This window comes from Sphaerodactylus townsendi, linkage group LG10 (assembly GCF_021028975.2).
Source record: "Sphaerodactylus townsendi isolate TG3544 linkage group LG10, MPM_Stown_v2.3, whole genome shotgun sequence".
Lineage (NCBI taxonomy): Eukaryota > Metazoa > Chordata > Lepidosauria > Squamata > Sphaerodactylidae > Sphaerodactylus > Sphaerodactylus townsendi.
The window spans coordinates 63,449,241-63,467,233 of NC_059434.1; the positions used below are offsets into that span (position 1 = coordinate 63,449,241).

Sequence of the window (17,993 nt, forward strand, 5' to 3'; positions counted from 1 at the left end):
TGAGCAGGGAAGATTCGGCTGGCGGGCCTGGTGCCTGTGCTCCAGGTGGCTGTTGCCTGAGGGGGGAGCACAGAGGAGGCAGAGATGCTAGAGAGGCACAGAGCAGTGCGCACAGGACATGCTGGAGGCTAGAGCAGGCTGGCCCCTGCTCAAGCGGATGGGGTGGAGGAAGAGGGGGCCAACCGTTTTTTTCTAAACTAAAACCTCAGCATTCAGGTTGAATTGCTGTGTTGGCACTTTGCGATAAATAAGTGGGGTTTGGGTTGCCATTTGGGCACTTGGTCTCAAAAAGTTTCGCCATCACTGCACTACAGCGTGAAGGCTTTCCTATAAGTTTTACAGACAAAATAAAAAATAACATTTCCAACTGTCAGATCTGTATTTTACAACAAAGTAGGATGAAATGGAAAGTCTTGATATAATCTGTACCATTTTTCACAAACCTTGTCTCTTGCTTATGTCTAGGAAAAGTAATGGTTCACAATCTAGACACTGCAATATTTATAGGTTTCCTTTAATAACATTGTGATAACTCTAATGCTCAGATCCAGCTTGGAACTCACTTTCTGAGTAATACATTCAGTAATGCAATGAAGATCTACGGTATTACTGCATTTCTCAAGATATTATAATTGTGCATAAAAGGCCCCTGCCACAAATCTTTTCCAGTGCTGGTTTGTTGTTGAACTCTTGGTTCGTTTATTTCCATATCAGTCTTCCCATCCTTTGTGAGTAGATATCCCCAAGTTTCTATGTAAGAATTAATGACAGCTATACACTTATGTAAGAGGCAGTAAAGGAATGAACTCAGTGAGAACATTAGGGTGGGTGCTAAATCTGTTATGCCTTCAGGGAATCCCGCTGCTAGTTACACAGACCCATGCCAAGTTCCATTTCTTAATCACCCTAAAGTGCAAAGGAATGCTGGCAAATGCTTTTGTATATTATAGTTCTACCACCTGTGAAATTTCACAGGGTGAGGTTGTCTTTTGTTTTGTGAGGAGCTTCCAGCTTTCCCTAGGCTGATACCTGTTATTTCCCTCCTTTTGAAAGTTTCCACCATCACTGCCATTCACAAAAGTAAAAGATAAAGTGAAAATGATGTGATTAAAATTTAATATGAAACTTCCTATTTACACAAGAACACCTCTGTTGGACTGAAAGGAGAAAGTACCTACTTTTAATTTGAAAAATCCCCCACATGAAGATCTTCAATGTGTGCCAGAAATTTTTTACTTTTGACAGAAAAAAGGGGAATTTCATATTATATTTTTAATCACGATTCGTTTGGTTTTGCCTTATTTTCTAGTGTATACTGACCCTCCCTTTCTTTTGTTCAATTTTGTTTTTCTAGTCAGGAAGTTTAAGTTGTTGTCACTATTGCCATTACTTGGATAGCTTGTTGCAAAAATAAGCAAATAGTCATATGCAGCTCACTTCACACTGGTAAGTAGGACACTTTGTATTTAAGAAGCTGATAGAAGAATGTCGTTATTATCAGCTGCTAGAAATAAAATAATGTAGGCCGTATTGAGCTGGATTAAAATAATGTCCTTATATAAACTGTTTTTACTACCAAATTATCCTTTTGGGCACTTCCTATTAACACTAATCTGGCGAACTGGGTTTGATTCCCCTCTGCTCCACACAAAGGCATATGGGGGGAAAATGGCGCCTGGAAACAAACCTCCTGGCACGCCCCTGTGCCTGGGGGCAGGGCCTGGGGGCAGGGCCCACCCCCTCCTTCCCCGCAGCCCAGCTTCTGCCCTCCCTAGAGCCTGGGGAGAGCAGAAGCGACTGCCAGCCTTTGGAGATTTGCTTTTATAGGCATGGAGGCCAGGGGCATGGCTTTGGGGTGTGGCCCCATCCCCAGGCCTTGCCCCCATGCCTATAAAAGTACATCTACAGAGGCTGGAAGAGCCTGAGAGGGGCAGAAGCTGGTGGGGAGGGCGTCACACCTTTGAGCTCTCTCGTCCCTGCCCACATTGTCACTCCCACAACATGGGCGGGGCCAAGGGAGTCCGAAGACTACATATTGTTCAGGCTTCCCTGACCCTGCCCACATTGATGATGACATGGGTGGGGCTGAGGGAGCCTGAAGATGATGAGACAGCCTCGTCATCTTCACGAAAGCATCTGGTTATGTGGGGGCCCGATTTTGCACCCCCCATGTGACCAGATTAGTTATCCCCTGTCCCTGGGCTGATATGCCACTGGCTCCACATGAATCCTGTTGGGTGACCTTGGCCTAGTCACAGTTCTCTCAGAACTCTCTCAGCCTTACTTATCTCACAAGGTGCCTGTTGGAGTGGGATAGGGAAGGCAATTGTAGGGCATTTACAGTGGAGAAAAAGGGGGTATAAAAACCAACTCTTCTGCTTGCTTTGCCTGCACCACAGGCAGTATTACAGGAGAGAAGTGTGGCAACTGTTAGAGTACAAGTGCACCTCTCCTCTGGCAGCTTGACAGGAAGACATTAAGATGAGAAAGTAGATAAGCTTGCTGCAACCCACCTCCAAGAACTTACTGGTAAAAGAGATTTGCTTTCTCTTTCCATGTCTTTCCTTTGTCCTCCACCAGTTTTGGCAGCACTATCCCTAAACTGAGCTAAGGAAAAGGAGTGTTTTTGAATCACCTGCTTTTAACATTCTGCATTAGCATACTTTAGTAATAGTTCATTCAACTCATTGCAAGCCCTGGGCCTTTGGGAAAGAATGAAATACTAACAGAAATAAAGTAGAAGTGCGTTCCAAACAGGCACAGTATCATTGCCTCATATATTCCAACACATACTTCTCTTAAGTGCTGTATATTTCCTTTTATAGGGGTACACAAACATAAATGCAGGGATTGCTGTACAAAGGAACTGAATGCTGTGCTTAAATCGCACCCTTGCCATCAACCTGACATGTTCTACCAGCTTAATGGCAAACCGGCTATGTCTAACAAGGAGTGTCCAACAAACATACTCATTGTTCTGAAAGATTTTAATCTAGGATACAATACATGTGAATCAAACATCTGCTTTTCAAAAAACACTTCATTCTCATCTCATATCAGGTTGCAGAGTAAAAGGTCTTGTATTACACTTTTATGGCAAAGAGAAAGTTATAGTAATTGAAGAACTGAATTCCAGCACTTGTAGTAAATCAGTGAAGCATGGATTGATTGAAGAAAAGGTGAACCCAATTGGGTCACATCACCTTGCACTGCAACTTAAAGATTTTTTTATATCTTTCATACTCAATGTTTATTTAATTAGCTCATTTAGTAGCAGCCCTGAGTAATGATTTTAAATGTGTTTTTTGTTTTATATGTTTAAATAAATAGGTGTTCTGTGCTAATTGCCTTTATCTCAATTTATTAAAGATAACAAAATGCTTCCCTTTCTTTTAAGCTCATATTTAACTGAACTGAATTGAGGGTACCCCCCAAAAGTACGCATAAATTGTTTTTGCCAAGTCTGCACCATGTCAAAGTGGCTGCTCCATTCCACCTAAATGGAGATATGCATACACTTATATCAGGCTGTGCTGGTGTGTGAACCAATCTCATTTTTGATACATTCAGGTAAAACCAATCCCACCAAGGCGAGAAGACCAATTTTTTTCCTTTATTTCACTGATTTGGGAGTCTTGCTCTTCTGAGTGGAAAAAACTGTAATGCATGAAGTGCTAACACATGGACCTCTCCCACAATCCTTTCAGGGATATGCCCAAAGAAGCACACTTCCATGTTCAGATTCCCTTGCTGGACTTGGAACCAAATATGCAAATTGAACACAGATGTACATCTGGATGGGAATAAGCACTACGATCTAATGCAAAATATCCAATGGAATTTCCATCAGAACTGCTGGGTATGCATCAGTTAAGAAATCCTTGTAACACTATTGGTCCTGAGCTGCCAGTTGTTTGACACCATCTTTGCAGTGGGGCCTTTGTGTATTGCCCCATGCCCACTCCACATGTTATACCTTTTATTAAAAAAATTAATAATTCAAGGGACTGAATTTTGCAAAAACTGCAAAATCCTTTAAAAAGTGTAAATCATTCCTCATGCAATTATATTTTATTACCTTCAGTGCCATTATGCTGATTTCTCTTAACATCATTTATTTAGATCAGGAGTAGGGAACCTGCGGCTCGAGAGCCGCATGCGGCTCTTCTGCCCTTGCACCGTGGCTCCACAAGCAGAGCCGCCAGCCCCATCCTTGCCTGCCCTGCAGGCAGCAGGGCGGGCGCACCAACTGCCTGCGATCGGCTGGGCTGTGCCATGGGCTTCCCCTCTCACCCGCCCCGTTATAGCGGGGTGGGCGCTTTCCCGGCGGCCGGCGAGGCCGAGCCCCAGGCCCCATCCTTGCCTGCCCTGCAGGCAGCAGGGTGGGCGCATCCATGCGCTTCTCAGAATGAGCGGAGTAAAAGGTAGGAAAAAACCCCAATATATATAGTGTTATCTTTATTTTAAATGTCAAAAATTATTTGCGGCTCCAAGTGTTTTCCCGTGGAAAACGGGTCCAAATGGCTCTTTGAGTTTTAAAGGTTCCCGACCCCTGATTTAGATGTTCTGCATTCCATTTAACATTATGGTATTTTTAAAAATTTGTCCTACTAGCCCCATGATTAGCTTGTTTGGGAACTTTTTGTTGCTATGATGAGCAGAGATGATTCATCGTATACTGGGAAAATGTTTGTTGATTAAGAGAATATTATTTTTAACTTAAGAAACTTTTCACAGGAGAAGTACATTTGTACAGAGTGACATCAAAAAGATCACGTAGGAGAGAAAACAGACATCAGAGTCTGCCAGCTGAAAGTATAAAAGGAATGACAACATCAAAAGTCGGGGCTGATACGTTCTGGTGCTCCTTAAAGGCTTTAAAAAAACCTGAAAGGAAGCAACCTGCTAAAATCCTGCATAGTATATTTGTGTTAGTAATGTTGCCTTGGTATTCCGTCCCCCCACCCATGTTTTGCATGAGAACACGCTCAAATATAAGAAGACTGGACAATCTAACACGACCTTAAGAATTCCTAACAGAATTAGCTTGCCAAATGATCTGAAGAGCTCCAACATAAAGAAGGAAAGCACATAATGCTGCAAAGCTTTTGTGTGCCAATATAAAGAAGTTCAATCCACAGTAGATTCAGAAAAGGCTTATCATAGGCCATCCAGAACTCTAATTCAATACGAGTTATTCGAGAATGAGGAGTGAATATAATAAATATAAAAATGCTGGAAGAGCAATTGATTCCTAGGACTCTAGAGCCCAATGCACAAGTTCTGAACTTTAGTATACCTCAGGCATTTGTTTGGCTTCTGGTCACAGATACTTTACTTCAACAAGGTAGGTTTGCCAACCTCAAGGTGGGGCTTAGAGAACTCCCAGGATTACAACTGAATACAGTTTTCCTGGAGAAAATGGATGCTTTGGAGTTTTCCTGGAGAAAATGGATGGCAATATACCATGCTGAGGTCCTTCCCCAGGTTCCTCACCAAATCTCTTAAGAATTTTCCAACTCAGAGTTGGCAATCCCAGCAAGCTCACTCGTTATTTTTTAAGCCATTTATTAATCTGCAGACCAGATATTTCTTGTTCACTCCGTGATACTTCTAATTCCCTTGTAAGCAAAAAAATATGTCTGCTGGCTAGATTATACAGAGTTAACATGGATCCCTTTTGGTCCAAAATCTGGTTCCAGCTTCAAGGATGGAATCAGTCAGGGAAATCGCTTGTGGTGTGGTATTGTTCATGGATTATGGTATTAAAAAGATGATAGAAACTTTGCAGGCTGCCACTGTTTGACATCAGAGTGCTTGTAGTCCTTACAACTGTTCATGTATGACTAGACAATTGGATATCACAAACTGTACGTGATTGTGAAGCATCTTATTTCCTACCTGCTTATTTTCTTCATTTATAGTCTGTCTTTCTTGCTGAGTCTCAGGGTAGATTGCAACTGAAAATAATGCAGGAAGAACAGCATAATGCCTATAACCAGCCATTACTCCATAGCAATGTAAACCAAATTATAAAATACTGCATGCACTAAAACACACAGAAAAGCAAGGCTTATAAGACTGAAGAACAATGTAATGAAAAATCATATTATATATAGCAGACCATGTGACAAAGCTGGATTACAAAATTAGAAAACAGTGCAATAAACTCGCTGATCTTTTCTGCACAGCAGAAACATAACATTTCCAGGACATTATAAAAAGCATTTTGGAGAAGATGTTTGCACAGCTCTATACCCAAAAATGTTTTCATGTCATTTTATTTTTCTCAACCTGGGTTTTTAAAAAATCGCTAAACTAGCATTTTTTTCTCCAAGCTGAGTTGAAGATGTTTCCTGCTTCCCTATGTGAGCAAAGCTGGCAGGAAATGTCTTATTTCTCCTGCCTAATTTGAAAACTTCCCCTACCTCTACTTTGCTATTTATGTTTTTACTGCCACCCGCCATTTTAGGCAGACTCTTTGCCCACCCGCCATTTTGTGAAGTTCCCCAAGCATGTTTTCTCCCATAGTAGTGATGCTGTCTGCCATTTCCCTCAGCAAAGTAGTGAAACAATCATTATAGCATGCCTGTTTCATGAAAATGCCTTTTGCCCCCTTTAAAATTTTGTCTGTTGAAAAAGTGAAGTTATGAAGTTGTACACAAGAGTAGCTATGATGGGGCGTTTGTGAGGGAACAGGGGAGCTTCTTGTGTTCACTAACATCATATTTCTATTGATTATATCATTAAAGAAGGATGGGGTGGGGAAATATTTCCATTGTTAAAGTGCTGTACTGTACAGGAGAAAAAGGAGGGGGAATCATTGGTTGGGCCATTTAGTTGGGCTGTAGAAAGTCACCACCAATAGGAAGTCTTCTTTCATCTGAGGGTGGGAGACAGGGAACAATGAATACATCCAATCAGAGTATGGGCACCAAGAATCAGATTGCTGGAAAATCACCATGGCTGCGAATAGTCCTGTCTTTACGACTTCAAAGCTATGCAATAAATAAAAAGAAGTGTTTTTAATGTGTGGAGGAATAAAAAAAATGGATTTTTTTCAGAATAACTTTATGAACTTTATGAAAGGCGCCATGCGAAAAAAAAGAACATGTCCTATGAGGGAAGTAAGTTTATCTTATGAGGGGAAACCCCTTTGTTGCTGTGGCTATAAATCCCGGAATACCACTCACAAGAACTCACAATTATGGGAGGAAGGGAAGAAAATAACTCTTAGGCAAATAGACAATTTTTATTGCGGCAAACGACTGAATTTTATTGGAGTGCTACAAATTCCAGATAATATTACTTGGCATTGTTGGTTTTCTCTTGATCCTTGAAATGTTATTTTATGTCATTTGTCAAAATTCATCAGGTCCTACTAAAACCATAAAGGCCAGACGATATTTATTCTAAGGTTGCATTCATATAATGCTGTGCAGTGTCCTTCCATTATTATATCAGTGCATCATGTGGTCTGGGAAACTATTGTTTTCCTTGTTAATATATGAGAGACCCTTCCAAGTCAGATCAATGTCCCATTTGATGCTTTATCATCACCAGATTCAGATTTTTGAGGAAGCTGATAGCATCATTAGAGTTTGCTATCTTTTTGCCTCTGGCAGTGCATGACTCAGTAATTCTCTGAACATTAAAAACGATTCAAGAATTTCTCTAACTAAAGGCAGGAATAGAAAACCTTGTTGAGGCTAAAACAGCTTTCCTGAGGAAATAAAAGTTCATGAGCAATAAAATTGCTCATTGCTACACTGTAAGACAAATCATGCACAATATAACCAAGCAAGCCCTTTTGTCCCAGTTTTTTTCAGTGCAGATTCCTATGCAGTGACATGCTATGCAAAGTTACTCTAGTAAGCCCAGTGACTTCTTGACTAATGCTGCATATGATTACACTGTGAATCACGTCGATATTAGTAGGATTTAAAAGTGCTTAACCCTGGCTAGATTGTTCTCATCATCTTTTGTACATAAAGTGCTTGTGAACAGATTATAATTTTGTAATGTTCTAAACCACTATCAATAATCCTTAAAATGATGGCTTGCTCAGAGAGAGCAGAAATAGCATCATATCAGCTGAAGTAATAGTACCTTCTGAGCTGTGATTCAGTATAGAGGTTTTACCTTTATCCATTTCATATCACCAGTGCCCAAAACATGTGTACCTGTTATAACCCCCACTCCAAGTCCCAGAACTGTTTATTTCTAACATCTCAAGTACTCTAATTCTGCAGGTAAATCTATTTTTTACCTCCTTTCTCAAACATGAAGAAACTCCATTCATTCAGAGTGATAACTGGAAAGAAAATTCCATTGGAAGTCGATAAGTTAACTTTGAGAAAAAAATGATGATCTGCTACCGGAGTTAAAGAATTTTGGAGAAAAACAGTTGATCAATATAATAATTGTAACAAGATGGAAGGTGCATGCTCATTGTGCTGCGGGCGGGCAGAGTGCTGCGGGCAGAGTGCTGCGGGCGGGCAGAAGCCAGGACACTCTCACCCCCTCCCACTGGCCGGTCCCCAGTTGACGCCGGGACCAGGCTGTGAGCGTGGGCAAAGGGTGCATGCAAAGGGGGGGGGGTGGAAGGCCGCGGGCATCCTGCTGGGACCTGCAAGCGGCGGCAGAGCCGCCATTACTTACCTCACACGTGTTCGCTCCGGCAAAATGGGGAGGGTTTAGGACAGGACCGGCCTAAAATAGGCTGCCTGACCCCACCTCCTCCAGTGACGTCAGGGCACCAGGCGTCACTGCCTGGCTCCCTGGAGGCTTTTTACCCCGCGTGGCACAGAAGCCAGAAACCTTGCGAGCTGTTGGGAGCTCGCGAGGCAATGGGGAGGGCGGCAGCCACCTAGGAGGCTGTCCCTTCCCCACCAGCAATGGCGGCTGCGGTAAGTCGCGGCCGCGCTTTGTGGTGAGACTTCTTTAGAATTGTGGCTGCCACATTTTGCATCAGTTAAAATTACCAAACTATCTTCCATGTAGACTAGAGTATTATTATATCCAACTGGATGATCAAAGACATGCATGACTGTAGCCAGTTCTACCTTTTGCAGGCACTGCTGGAGCTGGTGGACCAAACTAAGAAATTAAGCAATTAGCCCTAAGCAATTCTAGCCCCATTTGCTATCTGAACACCAATGGTCAAAAGAATCCAGGAACACTTCAAGACTTCAGTCACATCTTATCTTTGGCAAGAGAAACACTTGAATTTTTTACAAAAAGTGGGTAAAATGTATCTAGAGAGAAAACCTGATGATCCAAAACAGAAAAGTAATGGCTTACAAAACCTCTTACACAAGGAGTAATCTATCCCAAACTTTCACTACAAACAAAGCTCACCAATACCAATTTGGAACAGAGACAAGGGTAGGTCAACTATCATTAGTTCTATGTAAGATTGTTCTAGATTTGTTTGAATGGTTTTCAGCTGAGATATGTTAGCAGCCCACACTTTGCAAGAAAGTATATTTGCTGTGATCTATATGTTATGCTTGTAGGATAGAAGCTGTTACCCGCATGACATTGCACACACCCAACAGCTCACTTACAGTGGATCCTCAGTCACCGCATAAGATGAGTTGGTTATGTCAGATATTTGTAGTCTGTGTGGTTGCTGAGCAACCTAGGTTTCCTAAGTGTTTCATACTATAGCCACTGCACAATCCTGGCTCTCAAAAGAGAAAAAATATGTACATATTTTAGTTTATTATTACATGAGGTGGAATAAAGAGTCAAAGAAGATAAAATGGTATCTATTACATTTTTATTTTTGCTGTTGTGAAAGAAATGTTAGAATTATTCCTTCCTGTTCCTAGGACTCAAATGGAATAATATGTTCTGTTCTGATAATTCACCAACCACACCCTTCCACTACTTTCTCTTTATTTATGATTTAAGTAACACTATCAATGTACCTTGTGACCTACAATGGTACAAACAGCAACTCTTCATTCAGACTGACCCTTGTTTTGAAAGTAAAATGGCAAAGAAGTCTGGATCACACCATTCTAGCAAACTTCAAAGAAAATAAGAAAGAAGCACAGGCAAATATCATTTTTCCTTTAGTATTTTCCAAAAGCACAGCAACTGGAATTTCAGAATCACTTATAGAATAGTTCATTTTTAAAATCATGATTCTCCAGCCTTCAACTTATTTTAGTTCTCTCTTTATTTAATTTAAACAGTATGTGCTTCATAGTTAGCAATCTAGATTGGCAGGCTAAATTCCTTTGGATTTCAGCTGATGTGTTCTGAGCCCAGATCCTCTTTCTCCAACTTTGAAGGGGGATAGATCATTAGCTAGATCAAAATACTCCATAGCTACAAAAACAAATCACTATCATACAACCTGAAAAGACTGCCTACCAGACTCTGAATTGCAGTTCCGGTCTGTAGAGCACTTATTCATAGCTTCATAATACTTTTGTCTCCAATTGTTCCAATAAAAGCAAAAGCAGTTTACATCTTAACTAATACTATTATGGACACAGATTTTTGACATTCATGCACTTTGATAACTGTCATGATTCCTCCCATGAATTCTACTCCACATAACACTAACACAAATCAGTACATAAAGATATTCATAACTTGCTTTTCATTAGCATAGAGCTATGGCCCAAGACATATAAATTAATGGTCCAGGTAAAAATAAGTAATTACCAAAGTTGCCACAAGGTGGGATATTTCATTTGTGAATAGAATTTGTTTGAAGGTGGTCTATCATAAGGAAAAAAATTATTAAAAGTTGAGGTGTATGAAGAGCAATGCCTTTCTCAATTTTTGTATAATAGCTGGAGTAGGGATAGAGATGCCATTAATAAAAAAGAAAGGAAAAAACCCTAAATTTTGGATATTAGTATGATCTATGTACATAATTCTAGATCCCAACAGTCTTGTAAAGGGAGATTAGGATGAGTAACAAAATTTCAAGGTTTTCAGTTTCACAAAGATATTATTCTATAGGAAGTTGCCCAAATAAGATTAAGTCTATCTTTGTAGGTAGCCGTGATTATCTGAAGCTGGTGTAGTTTGATTAGCATCACATCAGTTTAAATCTGAATACCCAGATTTCAAAACCATGCAAAGTGATTCAGAAACCAACCTACTGCACACAGTTTTCAGGATGAATGATCAAGGTTGTCAAATGCGGCACATGTTAAAAATGTTACAGTTATAATGATATGCTTGATTGTAGTAATTCTGGTGACACTGGTAATACATTTACAACTTTCAATAAAAAGAAATTCCACATTAAGTATTTTGGACATAGTAAGCTGACATTTATCCAAAGGAGTTGCAGGAAGCAACTAACAAGTATGAAATCTGAAACATATGAGTACAGTTTACACAGAGTTCAAATACAGAAAGTGACAGTCTTCTATAGGAAAGGTAGCCTATAAATAAATACACGTTAAATAGAAAATGTGAGCTTTTCTATTAATAAGCTGCATATTATAAAGTCCTTTCACAAGCAAAGAAACAAATATTTTTGCCCTTAACACAAGCATTTAAAATGTAGTTAATCTGGTATGGAATGCAATAAACCCATTTTTAAAAATATGCCACAATATGATAAGGAATGTTTATAGTTCTGACAACACTGACATGTGAATGGATAGAACAACATGAGTTCATGTGGTATTGCAGAGGCACAGGAAGTCAAAAAAGCCAATTAAAACTTTCTTATCAAACAGTGCAGTCCTATGTGAAGTCACTCCAGTCTAAGCCCACTGAAATGAATGGATTTAAACTGTAGTAACATTTTTTAGGATTGCACTGTAAGTGACCTCAGATTTCTGTTAATACCAAAATTAGTTTGGATAGCAATTTCAGCTTCATTAACTTTGGCCAATTATAGTTGTCAGCAGTGTATTCTGATGACTTGCAAAGAAAGTTGCAGTGACAAACTTGAACTTAATTCATTTAGTGAGACCTTTTCTGAAACTTTGCCAACAATGTCCCTCTTGTACAAATTTACTTCCTTACACCCAACTGTGATAGACAATCCCTGAAATGGATCTGGATGATCACTTGACTGTGGAGTCTGTATGAAGGAAGTGACAAGAAGCCTTTGTGCATATCCACGTTAATCAATTGCTATCATAATATTATGAAGTGGGTAGTTCTCAGTGCCAACCCCTTGGGGCGTGGGGGGGGGGGCGTTAACAAAGCACACATTTCGCCGTATTTTCCATTAACCCACAACTCTCCAAACCTGCCCTGGAATAAAACTAGCCAGCAAAGTGCAGTGTGAAATAGGCCATTCCATCTGATGCTGGGTGAGATTGGAAAAGTGCCTCTACTTAGTTAGCAGGAGGCTGACAGAAAGAAAGCAGAAAAAGCCTATTCTTCCAAATGAAACACCGTCTTACTTTCCAGTGATGAACTGGCTCCGAGATGGCGTGCACATCGGTTGGACGTAGTAATTCTCCAGCTTCACCCCTTCGGCCGCCAGCTGATCCAAGGTGGGCGTCCTAATCTCCGAGCCATGGTACCCGACGTCTCGGAACCCCTGGTCGTCGGCCAGGATGAAAATGAGGTGCGGCTGCGAGCTGGGCAGTTCGCTCTCGGTCCCTTCCGCCGCGCTGCTCGCACCCTCCAGCTCCCCCGCCAGGTAACCACAGGTGAGGAGGCTGAGTACGGAAATGCCGGCCAGCAGCCCCCCGCCTAGCATTTTCCTTCGGCCAAGCCAGCTCAACCGCTGGACGACCCCTCCCCAAGCAGGAGGGGGCGTAAAGCTGGACGGAGGCGGCGGTTAGAGACGGAGGGGCGCCCCGTCGGGGCCGGGGAAGGGGGGTAAGCCCATGCCAGGCGCCACCGAGGGCGAGGTCAGTCACAGCAGGAGGGCCCGGGCTCGTTCAAAGCACGCCCATGGCGGCCGCCGCTCTGCACAAACCCCTCGCCATCCTCACCCTCACCCCCGAAGAGGCGGGCAAGGCGCCCTCCTTTGCCCGGTCCTGCAAACTGGCAGATATGCAGCGCGGCTACTAGTGCTGGAAGCAGGACAGCGCCTCAGCGGCGCCTCTTCGCCGGGCTCAGTCTCCTGCCGCGGGACCAACTCCAGGCAAGTCCGCGGGTCCTGCCGGGCTGGAAGGAAAGTGCTGAGGGGGCGCCGCCTGAAAGCCGGCAGGCGAGGCAGCCACTCGCTTGTGCTCTGCCCCGCTGCGCTCGTCTCCCGCCTCCCTTTCTCCCACCCATCCCGGGCGAGCGCGCCGAGCAAAACTCCAGCCTACCTGCCAGGCTCAGCCCCGCGCGCGCGCGCGAGCGCCTCTCTGCTGGACTCGCCTGGCCAGGAAAGCGCAGAGGGCGAGCGGCGCTGAGGAGGCGGCAGAGGTCGCCTCTGCTGGTCAGCTGTCCCTTCCTCATCCGCCGCCCCTTTTACTGCGGCTGCGTGCCCGAAAGGTCGTTCTCTGGCCGAATTCCCGGTCGTCTTTCTCACAGAGAACGCTCCAGGCGATGCGCGCAAATGAGGACTGCAGGGGCGCCGACCAGGATGATTCGTGAAAGTTTGTGCGGGAGTAAATGACAGTCTTTGAATTGCCGCTGGACTCTGGTTTAAATTTGCTGCGACAGCCTTAATATACTTTCAGAGGGTAGCTGTGTTGGAAACACTAGATTCAAGTCAATTGGGCCCTTGAGACCAACCGGATTTGCCGGCGTAGGTTTTCCAGAGCCTAAGGCTGATTCTGCATGGGTCAAAAACAGCACTGTGAAAACAGTGTGAAAACGGTGTAAAAGGGTTTAAAACAGTGGCCGTTTCCGCACGGCCAAAAGCAGCGACGCGATGACGTCGCAAATTGCGACGCATCCCAAAAAAAGCGTTCACACAGACAGGCGGAGCTGCGGGCGTCCGCAGCCCCGCAGAAATGTGACGGTTCGCACGGAAGCGCTTAAGTGAAGCTGCGTCTCGCGACGCTATGCCTTGGCGCGACTTGGGCGGCCGTGCAGGCCCGACGCCTACTAGACGCATAGCTCCGTGTATGCTGTTCGCACGAAAGGCGTCGGCGCGTCACATGGGGAAAAAGAGTGGTTTTAAGCGTGCTCTGCATTGGCCACACCGGGCTTCGCGCCGGGCGTTTAGCGTTGCCAGCCGGGACGGCGCGACTGGCGCACCTGCGCTGCTGCGCGTGCATAACGCTCTCGCCTTGACGCTTCTTTTTCCGCTATGACTTCATCGCCATATTTTGCCCGCATGAAAACGGCCAGAAAAGGGTTTAAACTGTTTTCACACCATTTTCACACCGCTGTTTTTGGCCCATGTGGAATCAGCCAAAGTTTCTTTTGTCAGAAATAGATGCATATCTGACAGGGGATACTTGGACTCTTGAAAATTAATATTCCCCAAAATCTTGTTGATCTCTGTGGTGCTAATGCATTTGAATGTTATAAACAAATAAGACAATGGAATAAGTAGAGCTATCTCTACCTATCCTTCTGGAACAAGTAGAGACATCTTTCAGAACCACAGCTGCGGGGTGGGGGGAGTCAATGGGACAAAATTGTATTGTATATTTAATTTATATACCTCCCTCTCCCGAAAGGCTCAAGGTGGCGCACAACAATATAACAACATCAGTAACCATAACATCATACAAAAGCCATCAGTAACATGGCATCAATAAACAGGATCAAAAACATAGCATATGAATGCCAGCCACAGATGCAGGCGAAACGTCAGGAACAAGATCTACTAGACCACAGCCACACAGCCCAGAAAACCCACAACAACCAATAGCATATAAACATCATAAGCATGACATCGTGGATGTGGCATTGTAAACATAGCATTATAATAGCAAAAAACAACACTATAAACATAACATTTTGAGCAACAACATACATAACCTGGTAAATAATAAACATTGGTAGGTAAAACATCATAAACTATAAGCAACAGTATTCATAACAACATACATAATCAGCATAACTAGACAATAACAAACATGGATGGCGACTTGCCCCTTCTGTAGCATAAACTTCAGAGAACACAATGACCTAAGAACTAACCCTCAACAGTCTACAGCTGCATTAGTATAACCGAGTGAGTAATCTAAAAATACAGTATCCTATCACTAAGCTAAACCTAAATAATCTAACTATACCTAACAATAGCTCAGTAAAATTGCACATTACAGTCATATACTACCTAAAACTAATAAATATTAGAGAAGGAAACCCAATGCAGCCTAACTAACTACCCACCCTCACATAGTCCACATCACATAATCCACATCATCAAGCAGGCAGTCCAGGGGTCTCCCGTGTGCTATTACCAACTCGCTCTCTCCCACTGTCTGCTCACTGACACACACTCCACCTGCAAGCTGCCACCACCTCCACCGCTGCCATGTTCTCCCTGGGGCATGCCCAGTCCTGACTGCTAAATGGAAAACTCCTGTGTGCTCTGTGGGGGGCCCTGCCATCGGTCCCCACTGTTATCCGGGAACCTTTGGTGATGAACATGAGCACCCCGCCCCAGCTCTCTCACCACTGGGGTGGGTGAGCGATTCTCCACCCCTGCCTGCACCCAGGGTGTTTGTCCCCTCACCCTATGGTAGCTCCGCCTATGCTACCTTGTCACCAATAGCCCAATCCAGAGGGCTCTGGCGGCTGGGGACGGTGCCGCTGCTGCACTTCTGAGCTACCTACAGAGGGTTTTCAGATGGCGTGGGGAGGCAGCAAGGATCAGAAAAAACCTCCCATGGCCCAAAGTGGACTTTGCAATCCTTTTGACTGCCCAAGTGTACAACATGGTGTACAATAAATCCAAATGCAAAAATCCGATTTGCTGATCTCATCCCCCCTTATTCCACTGGGGAAGAATTCATCAGAATGCAATGCTCATAATTGACACAAAGATGTAACAGAAAATAGATTGTTGAAGGCTTTCACGGCCGGAATCACTGGGGTGCTGTGTGGTTTCCGGGCTGTATGGCCGTGTTCTAGCAGCATTCTCTCCTGACGTTTCGCCTGCATCTGTGGCTGGCATCTTCAGAGGATCTGAAGAGGATCATCAGATCCTCTGAAGATGCCAGCCACAGATGCAGGCGAAACATCAGGAGAGAATGCTGCTAGAACACGGCCATACAGCCCGGAAACCACACAGCACCCCAGAAAATAGATTCTTGAGTTTGTGTACAGATTGTAAATCATCACATCAAGAAGTTTTTTTAAATGATGAGACAATTGATTTCTTTAGAATACATTTATGCCCATATTTCAATTTTTAAAACAGTGCAACTAACAAAATGCAGCCAATCATGCATATTTTTTTAAAAAAATTACATTGTCCAATTAAAAAGAAAATTAAGCGGCAAAGACCATAACAGTGAAATTAATTTAAAGTTGTAATTGCTGTAGGGGATTGGCTTGGATCCAACCAGCTTTTCTGTTTGTGAAAAAGGAGGAGAATTTTTTTTAAAAAAACTTACGTTGGAATTCGTGGGATTTGCCTGTAAAAAGTCATGCAGGAGGGACTATAGTAAGGAAGAGACTTTATTATCTATTTACTTAATTTTATCTAACCTTTCTCTACAATGAGAACCCAAAGCAACTTACATTGTTCTCCTATCTTCCTTTTGATTCTCACTACATCCCTGTGTGCTAGGTTAGGCTGACAGCAGTGGTGGAAGGCCAGAGGAATGGGGTGGGGCGTTGTGCACCGGGCACACGCCTGGGGGGCGCAAAATCGCCCCTGGCCCCTCCCCCTTTTCCCCACGGCCCCCCGCGGTGCCCCCCCACGGCACCTGCACACACCCCAACCCACTTCCCACACTTACCTTTGTTCCTTTTCTTTTTGTAGTCCTTTTTGAGGTCGAAAAACGCGGCCTAGTTACAGTTCAGGGGGAAAACTGCCTGAGGAACTACAGTTCCCAGGAGACCTTGGGGCTCACAAGGTCTCCTGGGAAGTATAGTTTGTCAGGCAGCTTTCTCCTTGAACTGTAAATAGGCCGCATTTTTCAGCCTCAAAAAGTACTACAAAAAGAAAAGAAATGAAGGTAAGTGTGGGAAGGTTGTGTGTATGTGTGCCGCGGGGGCGGGGGTGCCGTGGGGGGGAGCAAGAGGGCAGAAAAAACACTCTGCGCACTGGGCGCAGTTTGGCCCAACTACGCCTCTGGCTGACAGTACGTGACTAGCACAAGGGCACCCAGCAAGCCTCCACAGCAGAGTAGGGATCTGAACCTGGATCTCCTAGATCAGTGATGGCGAACCTTTTTGAGACCAAGTGCCCAAACTGCAACCCAAAACCCACTGATATATCGCAAAGTGCCAACATGGCAATTTAACCTGAATACTGAGGTTTTAGTTTAGCAAAAATGGTTGGCTCCAAGGTGTGCATTACTCGGGAGTAAGCTTGGTGGTAGTCGGTGGCTTTGCTTTGAAGCAATCGTGCAACACTTTGAATGGGTGAATCACGACCCTAGGAGGGTTTAGAAGCAAGCTCCACTGCTAGCAACCGAGCTTACTCCCAGGTAAAGGATTGTGCTTTAGTTCTTCCCATGAAAATCAGTGGGGTTTAACAGCACTTTACAGGGTTACCTACACATCGTGCCCAGCGGCCCAGGCCAGCCTAGATGTGTCTGTGTGTGGGGGTGATTTTCCACCACCCCCACATGACGAACTCTTTGCACGTGTGCCCACAGAGAGGGCTCCACCTCTGGCACCTGTGCCATAGGTTCGCCACCACTGTCCTAGATCTTAGTCTGATGCCTGACGCTCTAACCACTGCACTACAGGCAACACTGAGTTTTTTTAAAAAGCTGGCTGAACCTAACTCATTGTACAATGATTGCACCCATAATTGTTTTGCATTTTTGAAAGGAGTTGTAATTGTTGCAAATCTGAACCTAAGTTGCTAATGACGTTCTATAAACTGCTACTATTGGAAGTCATGAGGATATCTAAAGATAAGTGTTACTATCATGAACCCAGTCTAGATCCTTTGGGTATTGTTGCTATGTGTAATTGTT

General features: G+C 43.6%; 1 protein-coding gene across 1 annotated transcript in view; it reads right to left on the minus strand.

The window, feature by feature from the left end:
* ARSJ (arylsulfatase family member J) overlaps nucleotides 1-13,207 on the minus strand; it is a 42,128-nt gene extending 28,921 nt beyond the window's left edge. Inside the window, exon 1 of the mRNA XM_048510060.1 lies at nucleotides 12,396-13,207. Coding sequence (XP_048366017.1) covers nucleotides 12,396-12,697 — 302 coding nt within the window. The 5' untranslated portion in view covers nucleotides 12,698-13,207. The remainder of the gene's footprint in view (nucleotides 1-12,395) is intronic.
* Nucleotides 13,208-17,993: the final 4,786 nt, after the last annotated feature.